General features: G+C 45.8%; 1 protein-coding gene across 1 annotated transcript in view; it reads left to right on the top strand.

Moving 5' to 3' along the window:
• Positions 1 to 1,359: 1,359 nt before the first annotated feature.
• LOC109925849 (gastrula zinc finger protein XlCGF57.1-like) overlaps positions 1,360 to 13,002 on the top strand; it is a 28,184-nt gene continuing 16,541 nt past the window's right edge. Inside the window, exons 1-2 of the mRNA XM_048619304.1 lie at positions 1,360 to 1,421; positions 1,989 to 3,596. Of these exons, the coding sequence (XP_048475261.1) occupies positions 2,268 to 3,596 (1,329 nt within the window). The 5' untranslated portion in view covers positions 1,360 to 1,421; positions 1,989 to 2,267. The remainder of the gene's footprint in view (positions 1,422 to 1,988; positions 3,597 to 13,002) is intronic.

Below are 13,002 nucleotides of genomic sequence, written 5' to 3' on the forward strand. Positions count from 1 at the left end.
ATAGATCACTGAAAGTTGCCACGCAGGCTGATAGCGTTGTTAAGAAGGTGTACAGTATGTTAGGTTTTATTGGTAGAGGGATTGAGTTTCGGAGCCATGAGGTCATGTTGCAGCTGTACAAAACTCTGGTGCGGCTGCACTTGGAGTATTGCGTACAGTTCTGGTCACCGCATTATAGGAAGGATGTGGAAGCATTGGAAAGGGTGCAGAGGAGATTTACCAGGATGTTGCCTGGTATGGAGGGAAGGTCTTATGAGGAAAGGCTAAGGGTCTTGAGGCTGCTTTCGTTAAAAAGAAGAAGGTTAAGAGGTGACTTAATAGAGACATACAAGATGATCAGAGGATTAGATAGGGTGGACAGTGGGAGCCTTTTTCCTCGGATGGTGATGGCTAGCACAAGGGGACATAGCTTTAAATTGAGGGGTGATAGATTTAGGACAGATGTCAGAGGTAGGTTCTTTACTCAGAGAGTAGTAAGGGCGTGGAATGCCCTGCCTGCAAAAATAGTAAACTCGCCCACTTTAAGGGCATTTAAATGGTCATTGGATAAACATATGGATGATAATGGAATAGTTTAGGTTAGATGGGCTTCAGATTGGTTTCACAGGTCGGCGCAACATCGAGGGCCGAAGGGTCTGTACTGCGCTGTAATGTTCTATGAAAAGTGGTGCAGTCTTTTTTTACCGTGGAGGTGGATTGATTCATTGAAAGGATGGAGGTGAGAGGAAGGAACTGGGAAAGTGGAGTCATCAGCTCAAACCCTAATCTGAATGCATGGTGGCTCAGTGGTTAGCACTACTGCCTCACGGCAACAAGGACCCAGGTTCGATTTCACCCTCGGGCGACTGTCTACGTGCAGTGTGCATGTTCTCCCCCATGTCTGCATTTTCTCTGGTTTCCTCTCACAGTCCAAAAATGTGCAGGCTAGGTGGATTGGCCATGCTAAATTGTCTCATAGTGGCCGAGGATGTGTAGACTAGGTGGGTTAGCCATGGGAAATGCAGGGTTACAAGGAGATAATATGGGGTCGGATTGCTCTAGGGAGGGTCTCTGTGAACTCGATGGGCTGAACGGCCCATTTCAACGTTGGGGGGATTCTACCTTGCTCTTCAATCATATGACCCTGGGCGCTAGGACCTTTGGGCGGGAAGCGACGGGATTGGACATGGGGCCCCAAGAGAAAAACGGGGCGGGGCTGGCGACAATGGTGGGCGGGAGAGCCGCCAACCAATCAGAGGGCGGGTGGAGGTCGGCCTACGTCTGGCTCATCGACGCGGGCCTTCTGCGCATGCGCTCTGCCTTCTCAAGAAGCTCCGGCCGTTAACCGACACCGTGTATTGCAGTAAAAAGAAACAGCCCGACCAGCCGCTTGACGTGTCTGACCGTTACTTTCTTGTTCGGATGAAGACCGCATGGATATGGTTTGTAACAGTCTCTCTCTATCCCCCCAGACTCCATCCCTTTTCTTCCCTCCCGCGGACCCCGTGATGTCTCAGCCATCGGCACTCTCCATCCCGTCCGCAAGCAACGCCGAAAGTGCGCATGCTCCCAGCCGGCTTGGAATGACGGCGGCTGTCGGCCAATAGGTCGTAGGAGGGCGGGTCCGGAAGACCGCAGGCCAACAAGCTGGTCCTCCAGCCAATCGGAGTGAAAGAGTGGGCGATCCTGCAGAACCGTTAGCAGTGGCGACAGTCTTCCAGCCAATTGGAGTGAATGAGGGGCGGGGGCTGAAGGACAGCGGGATGCGGCTCCCAACAATCGGTGCGGGCGAAGGGCGGGGCTGGAGGACCGGTAGGTGGCAGTCCTCTCACCAATCGGAGTAACTGAGGGGCGGACCTCTGGGTATGGTTCGACGCCCAATGGCCCGCGCCATGTTGGGTAGGGATCAGGTATTTCCCTGAGAGGCAGACTGGGGCTCATAGTCTTAGGGGAGAATCAGGCTGCACAGGAACTAGAATTATCTGTTTTCTTTTCTATCCTGTCCATAGAGTCAGGACTTTTTTTTTAAAAAAATGAACAACTCCTTCTACGAGGTTATCAGGAAGAGGAATAATAGACCCACAGGAAAATCCAATGAGACATCTGTCACAGAGTGGGAAAAGACCAACATCAACATCAATGCGACTGGAAAAGCCCTAAGTGACCCCCTACATACTCAACTAGAATTTGGGGAGATGTTGATTTGATTTATTATTGTCACATGGACCTGGGTACAGTGAAAAGTTCTGTTTTGCACATTCACCTGCTCCTCCTGTTGAAAGGGATTGATGCAGGGGGTAAACATGCTGACCCGCCAGCAAGTTCGAAATAGTGAGAGGCAGTTCACCACCAGCTCTGCATGCGGGAAGAGATTCAGCGGGTCAGCGCATGTTGCAGAGCACCAGCAAGTCGACAACAGCGATAAGCCCTTTGGGTGCTCTCAGTTTGGGCAGAGATTCACTCAGCACCCCCGCGACAGCGAGCACCAGCTGGTTCAACCGGACAAGAGGCTTTTTAAATGTTCCGAATGCGAGAAGGTTTTTAAAAAGAGCAGCGGCCTGCTGATTCACCGGCGCACTCACACGGGAGAGAGACCATTCGCTTGCTCTGAATGCGGGAAGAGATTCACACGTTTGTTCCACCTTCAGATACACAACCATGTTCACACTGGGGAGAGGCCATTCACTTGTCCGATGTGCGGGAAGGGATTCGTTCAGTCTTCTGACCTTCTGAAACACAAGCGAGTTCACACGGGGGAGAGGCCATTTGCCTGCTCCAAGTGTGGGAAGAGGTTTGCTGATTCGTCCCACCTCCTGACACACCAACGAGTTCACACTGGGGAGAAACCATTCACCTGCTCAGAGTGTGGGAAGAGTTTCCCTCGTTTTTCCCACCTTGTGATACACAAGCGTGTTCACACCGGGGAGAGGCCGTACGTTTGTGCGGTGTGTGAGAAAGGGTTTACTTGTTCTCACCACCTGCAGAAACACCAGTCTGTTCACACTGGGAACAGGGCCTTTAGCTGCTCTCTGTGTGGAAAATGTTTCACTCAGTCATCCAGCCTCCAGAGACATCAACGCACTCACACTGGGGAAAAGCCATTCACCTGTCCCGTGTGTGGCAAGAAATTTGCTCAGTCGTCTGAATACACTGAACACCAACGTGTTCACTCTGACAACAGGCCTTTTAAATGCTCCGAATGCGAAAAGACCTTTAAGAGAAAGCATGATTTACTGAAACATCAATATGTTCACAGTGGGGAGAAGCCTTTCCCCTGTTCCGAATGCGGCAAGAGATTCATTAATTCATCTGATCTGGTGCGACATCAGGGCACCCACACGGGAGAGCGGCCGCTCACCTGCTTCATGTGTGGGAACGGATTCAGTGACTCATCCCACCTGTTGAGACACCAGCGAAGTCACACTGGGGAGAGGCCGTTCACTTGCTCCGTGTGTCAGAAGGGATTCACGCACTCATCCAGCCTGCTGAGACACCAGCGTGTGCACACCGGGGAGAGGCCGTTCACCTGCTCGGTGTGCGAGAAGCGATTCACTCACTCGTTCAACCTGCTGCGACACCAGCGCGTTCACACTGGGGAGAGACCATTCACCTGCCCTGTGTGTGAGAAGAGATTTAGACACTCCTCCCACCTGCAGAGGCATCAGCGCACTCACATATTGCCAGCAAATGTTGTCACTGCTGAGAATGAAACCCAGGACTGATTTTTTTTTTCCTCTCTCTTTTATAACTCAAGATCGTTTTCAGCTCTCCTTCCTTCGGTAAACACAAAACCCAGTGGTTACTGTGACTGAACTTAAGTGTGTGTCCCACAGTGTCTCTCTCTCTCACACACAAGGTGTGAATCAAGCCTGCAAGTCTCTTTTAAAATTAAAATCCCCTCAGAAAATGTAATTAACAGGAGCCTGCAGACTGACGTTCTTGTGAAGTTGACTATTATGCCTATACTGCTTTGTCATTGTGCCTGTAATGGAAAATGTCTGAACCACTGTCCCAGTGGAACTTTTGCTGTCGTGAGTGTGTATTAATGAGTCTCGAGTCCTTGCTGATGTTGGCTGCAATTGTGTAGAAAGGGCGATGTGAAAAGAGCTGGTCTTTGTACGGAGATGTGAAACATGGAAATGGTGTCTGTGTATGAAAGTGATACAGCCTTAGGCTGACAGTCAGAACAATGCACAGATATCCTTGTGGTTAGAGCAGGGTCAGATGACAAAAGTTACCTGTAAAATCCCCTGCATAGGTACAGCTTGTTAGATGTGGGGAGAGCAGAACTCTGAATCCACTGTATTATCCATCTTCACCGGATTGGGTAACTATACTTTATTGTTACATACTGAGAGCTGTGAATTCACTGTCCTATCACTGTTGTCTGGATCAGATAACAACATTTTGTCTGTATCATTACCTAATTGCTAATAAAGTCAGTGAGAGACAATCTTTTATTGGGAATTTGAGTACCCGGTGTCTGAAACCACATTTGATAAATGGCAGACCGGTACAAAAGGTGAAGTCATATGGTATCAGGGGTGAGCTGGCAAGATGGATACAGAACTGGCTTAATCATAGGAGACAGAGGGTAACGGTGGAAGGATGCTTTTCAGAATAGAGGACTATGACTAGTGGTGTTCCACAGGGATCAGTGCTGGGACCTCTGCTGTTCATGGTCTACATAAATCATTTGGGGGGACAAACATAGCTGGTCCAATTAGTAAGTTTGCAGACGATACAAAGATTGGTGGAGTTGCGGATAGTGAGGAGTATTGTCGCAGAATATAGCAGGATATAGCTCAGTTGGAGTCATGGGCAGGAAAAAGGCAGATGGTGTTTAATCCGGACGAATGTGAGGTGATGCATTTTGAAAAGTCACGTACAGGTTGAAATTATACAGTGAATGGCAGAACTCTTAGGAGTATTGATATGCAGAGGGATCTGGGTATGCAGGTCCACAGATTACTGAACGTGGTAGTGCGGGTATACAAAGTAGTAAAACAGGCCTATGGCATGCTTGCCTTCATTGGAAGGGGCATTGAGTATAAGAATAGACAAGTTATGCTGCAGCTTTACAGAAATTTTAGTTAGGCCACATTTGGAATATTACGTACAGTTCTGGTCACCGTGCTACCAGAAGGATGTGGATGCTTTGGAGAGGATACAGAAAAGGTTTACCAGGATGTTGCCTGGTTTGGGGGATTTTGGCTATGAAGAAATGTTGGATAGACTGCATTTGTTTCACTGGAACGCAGCAAATTGAGGGACGGCCAAATAGAAATTTATAAGACCGTGAATGACATGGATAAAGTGGAAAGTATGAGGCTTTTTCCCCAGGGTGGAGGTGTTAATTACCAGAGGACACAGTTTCAAGGTGCGAGGGGGAAGCTTAAAAGAGATGTGCGAGGCAAGTTTTTCCACACAAAGGGTGGTGAGTGTCTGGAATGCATTGCCAGAGGTGGTAGTAGAAGCAAACACAATAGCAGCACTCCAGAGGCACCTGGACGAGTACATGAATAGGAAGGGAATAGAGGGATACGGATCCTGTAAGTGAAGACAGTTTTAGTCTGGAGGGGCAAAATGTGTCGGCGCAGGTTTGGAGGGCCAAAGGGCCTGTTCCTCTGCTATATTGTTCTTTGTTCTATTTAGAGTAATTGCGATAAACACGGAAACACATCTTGGCTCAATCCTCCAGCTTGATATTCACAAGACAGCATCTCTTGTCAATCATCCTGAGTGGACAGAACAGGAGAAAGATCTCAACTGTAAGAAACTATCCAGTCATTTGTAAATATCTCTCAATTGCAAACAGGTACCAACTGTCATCTTCTGTTACATTAAAGCCAATAGCAGAGGGAGATTGATTACTTGGGTATGGAAGGTTTGAGTTGTAAGGAAAGACTGGATAGGCTGGGACTTTTTTACTGGAGCATAGGAGGTGGAGGGGTGACCTTAATAGAGGTTTGTAAAATCATGAGAGGTATAGATACAGTTAATGGTAGGTGCCTTTTCCATAAGTTGGGGAATTTCAAGACAAGGGGGCACATTTTTTCAGGGAGAGGAGAGAGATTTAGAAAAGACATGAGGGGCAAATTTTTTTGCACAGAGAGTGGTTTGAATGTGGAATGAACTTCCAGAGGAAGTGGCAGATGTGGGTACAGTTACATTTAAAACATATTTGGATAAGTACATGAGTAGGAAAGGTTTGGAGGATAGGGGCCAGGAGCAGGCAGGTTGGACTAGTTCAGTTTGGGATTATGTTTGGCATGGATTGTTGGACCGAAGAATCTGTTTCTGTATTCTATGACTCTATGACTCGAAGTCTAAAACATGCAATTTAGACTGAGTATGGTTCCAGTCATGCAGAAAGGATATGATCGCACCAGAAAGACGCAATGTTGTCAGATTCTGGGAATTTTAAAGAAGGGCAGGTCAGATAGACTGAGGTTGTTTCGTCTAGAACAGAGGGGGCTGAGGGGAGTTTTAATTGATGATTATAAAATTATTAGGGGCTCAGATAGCTTGGAAAGGCATTTCATTGACAGCAGGGTCAATAACCCAGAGACAGCCATTTAATCAGCAGAGGGGCTGGAGGAAAGTCGAGGTGGAATATTTTTCACGGAGACACTGGTGGGGCTCTGGAATTCACAGAAAGTGTGCTGGAGGCAGAAACCCTGACAATATGCGGTGGAGGTCTGTAATCCACAGGACGACGGACCAAGAGTTAGAAAGTGGGATCAGTCTGCAACGATCACATTCAGCCAGTGAATGGAGGCTGAATGGCCTCCTCCACTGCTGTAAATTCTGTGACTGAAAGGGGGTCCTTATGTTTATATCCCAAGTCAGGCCTCGGCCCTGTCATTTACTCCAAGCGTTGCCATGACAGTCCAGGCTGAGAGGTGGAGGTACCAGGAGCAGTGAATAAAATGCAAATGTCAGTAAATGCTGATCTTGTTTATCTGGTTCTGCTTTAATCCCTTCTGCTGAATGTGGCCCTCCCTCAGTGCCAGTCTGTGGGCACAAGCTCTGACTCCATTGAACTGTTGAAGATAGGGGAAAGGGGCCCTTTAAACACCATCAGGCCTGACAAGTTCATGCTGACCATAACGCCTAACTAAACTAGTCCCACCTGCCTGTGCCTGGCCCATATCTCTCCAAACATTTCTTATTCAAGTAATTAACTAAGTCTCTTTTAAATGTTATAACTGTACCAGGATCCACTACTTCCTCTGGAAGTCCATCAATGCCAGAACAGCTCTGTGCAAAAAAAAAAAAGAATTAGCCCCGACATCTTTTTTCATCTGGATGTGGAGATTTCCTGTTTTATCCAAGATGACAATCACTTTCTATTTTAGTATTGACGACTGATTAATTGTCATTGAAAAGCTCAGTCCTAGCCTGGCAAACTGTTTCAATCTGTCCCGAACTGTCTCTCTCAGTGGCTCAACTTTAACTATCTACTCAGTCCTGGTGCAACTGGAAAGGTTCCCAAAATTATTCCATCACCTTTTCTAAAGATCTTTTACTTTTTATGAAGGCTGCTTCTTTTTTTCCCCCCTCCTTCAGTTATCGGGGATATTTTGTCCTTATTCTCTGGGAAACTGAACCCGTCTTGTTCCAAACAGTTCCCGACAGTTCAGGAAGTCAGGAATTGATCACCCCTATGCCTACTGTTACAGACCAGTCCAAACGCTCTCAAAATATTTTAAGGAGGTAGCCTAGACCCTAACTTTCTCTTATTTTAGAGGTGAGTGTAAAGTGCTGTGAGCCAGATGCAATGCGACTGGTCAAACTACTCGACGTTCAGCAAAACAAATTATTCAAACACTGTAGTTAAAACACGACGAAAGGATTTGAACCTGGATCCCCAGAAAACAAGCTGAGTTTCTGAATTAATAGTCTCTTGTAGCAACGTGCGGAGAATATCATGTTCACCGCCAATCTGCAAGCCCAGAACCTGCACTGTGCTTTTGGATACACTTATGGATCAGACCAGACCCTCTCAAAGTATTTTAAGAAGGTAGCCTAGACCCTACCTTTTTATATTTTAAAGGTGAGTGTGTAAAGTGCTCCAGATGCAATTCAAGTACTTGACGTTAAACAAAACACAATTTATTCAAACACTATAGTTAAAATACAACAAAAGAAAGAAGAACTTAGAATAATAACTCTATTAGAAAATGTAACAGGATAATAGAGACAGTAACTATTATTATTTGAGACAACAAGGTGCAGGGCTGGATGAACACAGCAGGCCAAGCAGCATCATAGGAGCAGAGAGGCTAACTGTTCCAATACAGTAACATCCCATAAACAGACCCTGCGGCAGAAATGCAAATTCAAAAAACAGATTTTGCCTCACCTGCAATCCAACAGCAGAGAGAAAAAATACCAAGCAAAAACTCCAGAGAGAGGAGCAGCCAAGAGACAATTACTACAGCTTCCAACTCTATCAAGACTACAGCAGCAACTGCTTAAAGTTAAACCTAAAAAAAAACCTAGAAATCTGGTCTGTGAGAGCTGGCCACACCCAGCCAGGCTGCTTCTATTGTTTCATTTTTTTAAAAAAAACCCAAGGCTTCACAAGTGTTTATCTTCTCATAGACTGCTCATCACTTGCCCCCCAGTTGCTCTCTGAAAGGAACCAGGACAAAACACAACTCTTAAGACCACAGCATCGTCACACTTCGATGACAAGTAAATCTCAGAATGTTCCATTGCCAGGATTCCCCACCACGTATTAGTTGGGCAAGTACTGAAACCCAGCTTTCTGACCGTCCAATATTGGACCTCCCAATCCCTGAGCTTATAGCTTTCAACAGGGTCAGTGGTGGAGTTCCACAGCAGGAGTGAGCCCTTCAAAAGTAACTAACTTGTGTTACAAACATTGAGAAGACTTGACATGCTGTGCATAACACAGAGCTGACTTATTTGACTTTATCAGAAATACCAATCCCACCTGTTAAGAGTTTATTAACAGCAACAGATCGTTCAGTCCTGGATGTGATTAACTGTGAAATCCTGCAGTTAATCGCAAACTCACTGGTGACTCAGTGAATGGGATGAGTGAACAAATCCTTCTTACACACTGAGCAGGTGAATGGTCTCTGCCCAATGTAAATTCACTGGTGTTTGGTGAGGTCAGGTGATCTCCTGAACCTGGTCCCACAGTGAGAGCATTTGAATGGTTTCTCATCAGCATGACAAATTAATGGGACATTCATTTCCTTGCCTCATCTGGGCATTGAAAAAGCATCTCGTCACAGTAAACCTCCTAGTGTCTCAGCAGGGTGGATGAGTGAGCGAATCTTTACTTACACCCATCGGACGGTGTATGTGAAAGAGCCCTCCAGTGTGAGCCCATTGGCATTTCAACATGTAAGATAAGATAGTTTTTTTTTTCATTCATGAGTGTGTTGCTGGCTAGGCCCATCCCTAATTGCCCAGAGGGCAGTTAAGAGTCAACAACATTGCTGGGGGTCTGGAGTCACATATAGGCCAGACCAGGTAAGGATGGAAGCTTTCTTTCCATTAGAAACATAGAAGATAGGAGCAGGAGAAGGCCATTCGGCCCTTTGAGCCTGCTCACCATTCATCACGGTCATGGCTGATCGTCTAACTCAGTAGCCTAATCCTACTTTCTCCCCATAACCTTTGATCCCATTTGCCCAAAGTGCTATATCTAGCCGCCTCTTGAATACATTCAATGTTTTGGCATCACGTACTTCCTGTGTTAATGTATTCCACATTAACCACTCTTTGGGTGAAGAAATGTCTCCTCATCTCCATCCTAAATAGTTCTGGACATACTCACCATTGTGAACATTGTCCCTGCATCCACCCTGTCTAGTCCTGTTAGAATTTTATAAGTCTCTATATGATTACCCCTCATTCATCAGAACTCCAGTGAAAACAATCCTAACCTAGTCAATCTCTCCTCATGCATCAGACCTGCCATCCCTGGAATCAGCCTGGCAAACCTTTGCTGCACTCCCTCGAAAGCAAGAGCATCCTTTCTCAGACAAGGAGACCAAAACTGCACACAATATTTTAGGTGTGGCCTCACCAAAGCCATGTATAAGTGCAACAACACATCCCTGTTCCTGTATTCGAAATTTCTTGCAATGATGGCCAACATACCATTTACCTTCTTTACTGCCTGCCGCACCTGCAATGCTTACCTTCAGCGACTGGTGCACAAGGACACCTAGGTCCTGCTGCACATTCCCCTCTCCCAATTTACAGCCATTCAGGTAGTAATCTGCCTTCTTGTTTTTGCTTCCAAAGTGAATAACCTCACATTTATCCAAATTATACTGCATCTGCCATTGATTTGCCCACTCACTCACCCCGACCAGATCATTTTGAAGGATCTCTGCATCCTCCTCATAGTTCAGCCTCCCACCCAACTTGGTATCATCTGCAAACTTGGAGATGTTACATTTTGTTCCCTCATCCAAATCATTAATACATATTATAAAATAGCTGGGGTCCCAGCACTGATCCCTGTGATACCCCACTAGTTACTGCCTGCCAATTTGAAAAGGACCCATTAATTCCGACTCTTTGTCTCCTCTCTGCCAAACAATTTTCTATCCATCTCAAACACTCCCCCCAACCCATGCACTTTAATCTTGTACAATAATCTCTTATGCGGGACTTTGTCAAGCACTTTCTGAAAGTCCAAATATACCACGTCAACTGGCTCCCCCTTGTCAACTCCAGTAGTTACATCTTCATAGAATTCCAACAGACTTGTCAAGTATGCTTCCCCTTCATAAATCCAAGTTGGCTCTGTATGATCCTGCCACTGCTTTCTAAATGCTCTGCTCCTTGATAATGGATTTGAGGATTTTCCCCACCACCGATGTTCGTGAACCAAATAGGATTTTCCCCCATGGATAACAATGGATTCATGGAGAGCATTAGACTCTTAATTCCAGATATTTATTAAATTCAAATTCCACCACCTGCCCTAGCAGGATTTGAACCTGGGTCCCCAGAACAATACCTGGGTCTCTGGATTCAGTAAAAATTCCACTGGACCATCAACTCCCCTGCTTGTGGATCAGTTCCCAAATTCAGAGCAAGTATAATAGAGTCATACAGCACAGAAACCCATCCATACTGACCAGCTTTCCCAAACTAAACTAGTCCCATTTACCTGCATTTGGACAATTTTCCTCTACATTTATCTAATTCATATATCTTTCCAAATATTGTAACTGTACCTGCATCTACGACTTCCTCTGGCAGTTCATTCCACATACACACTACCCTCTGTGAGAAAAAGTTACCCCTCATGTCCCTTTAAAATCTTTCTCCTCTCACCTTAAAAAAAATCCTGTAGTTTTGAATTCCCCTCCCCTCAGGAAAAGACCTTTGCTATTCACCTTATCTATAGCCCTCATGATTTTATACACCTCTACAAGATCACCTCCTAGCCTTTGACGCCCCAGGGAAAAAAATCCAGCTTATCCAGCCTCTCCTTATAACTCAAATCATTCTGTCCTGGTAACATCCTTGTAAATCTTTTCTGCACCCCTTCCAATTTAATGTCCTTTCTGCTGTCCCCTTTGTGAACTCATTGGTGTACACTAGATTGATTCCAGAGATGAGGGAAGAAAGTTTGAGAAGTTTAGGTCTATACCTGTGGAATTTAGAAGAATGAGATGAGATCTAATTGAGGCACAGAAGATGTGAAAGAGAATTGACAAGGTAGATATAGAGAGGATGTTTCCTCATGTGGGATAATCTAGAATGATACGTCATGGTTTTAGGATAAGGGAGGGAGCAGATTTAAAACAGAGATGGGGAAAAATTACTTCCCTGAAATCTGTGGAATTCCCTCCCCCAGAGTGTGGTGGATGCTGGGACATTGAGTAAATTTAAGGAGGAGACGGACAGATTTTTAATCGGTAACGGATTGAAGGGTTATGGAGAGCATGCAGGGAAGTGGAGTTGAGGACCAGGTGAGATCAGCCATCATCGTATCAAATGGCAGGGCAGGTTTGAGGGGCTGAATGGCCAATTCCTGCTCTTTGTTCTTACATGCAGTAATTTGAGATGATTGCCTGAGCCCACTTGCACAGCGAGATCAGATGAATGGATTCTCGTTGGTGTGAACACAATAGATGGTGTCAGTCATTCCCTGGTGCTTTTATAAGCACTTACAGTCATTGAGTTATACAGCACAGAAACAGACCCCTCAGATTAACTTATCCATACCAACCAGATATCCTAAATTAATCTAGTCACATTTGGCCCATATCCCTCTAAACCCTTCCTTTTCATACACCGGTCCAGATGCCTCTTAAATGTTGTAATTGTACCAGCCTCTTCCACCACTTCCTCTGGCAGCTCGTTCCATACAGTCACCACCCTCTGCACGAAAAAGCTGCCCCTCACATCCCTTTTAAATCTCTCCCCCCTCATCTTAAACCTATGCTCTTTATTTTTGGACTCTCTTACCTTGGTGGAAGAGAGCTTGGCTATATACCCTATCCATTCCCCTCATGATTTTATAAACCTCTATAAGGTCACCCCTCAGCCTCCGATGCTCCGGGGAAAACAGCCCCAGCCTATTCAGCCTGATCCTATAGCTCAAACCCTCCAATTCCAGCAGCATCCTTGTAAACCTTTGCTGCACCTTCTCGAGTTTAGTAACATTTTTGCTATAGCAGGGAGACTAGAATTGAATGCAGTTTGCCAAAGATGATCTAAACAGTGTGCTATGCAGCCATGCTTCCCGCAGCCTGGGCACTTAATCGGTCTCTCCTCAGAGCGATCCAAGTTCAATAACCAAATGGATCCTTTACCAGGTGAGAGCAGGAGGATGACCTCTCCCCAGTGTGACTGCACTAATAGCCCAGACAGGAATCTGAAATCCTCTTCATAATCCCTACATTTCTAAGGGGACTCTTTCTCTCCCGTTTCTTGCCCCTCCCCAATTGTGTGTCGACAGCTCAGAGAATTGATTGAAACTTCATCCACCCACACACACACAGACACACACAC

Source organism: Rhincodon typus, chromosome 42 (genome assembly GCF_021869965.1).
Source record: "Rhincodon typus isolate 14 chromosome 42, sRhiTyp1.1, whole genome shotgun sequence".
In the NCBI taxonomy this organism is placed as follows: domain Eukaryota; kingdom Metazoa; phylum Chordata; class Chondrichthyes; order Orectolobiformes; family Rhincodontidae; genus Rhincodon; species Rhincodon typus.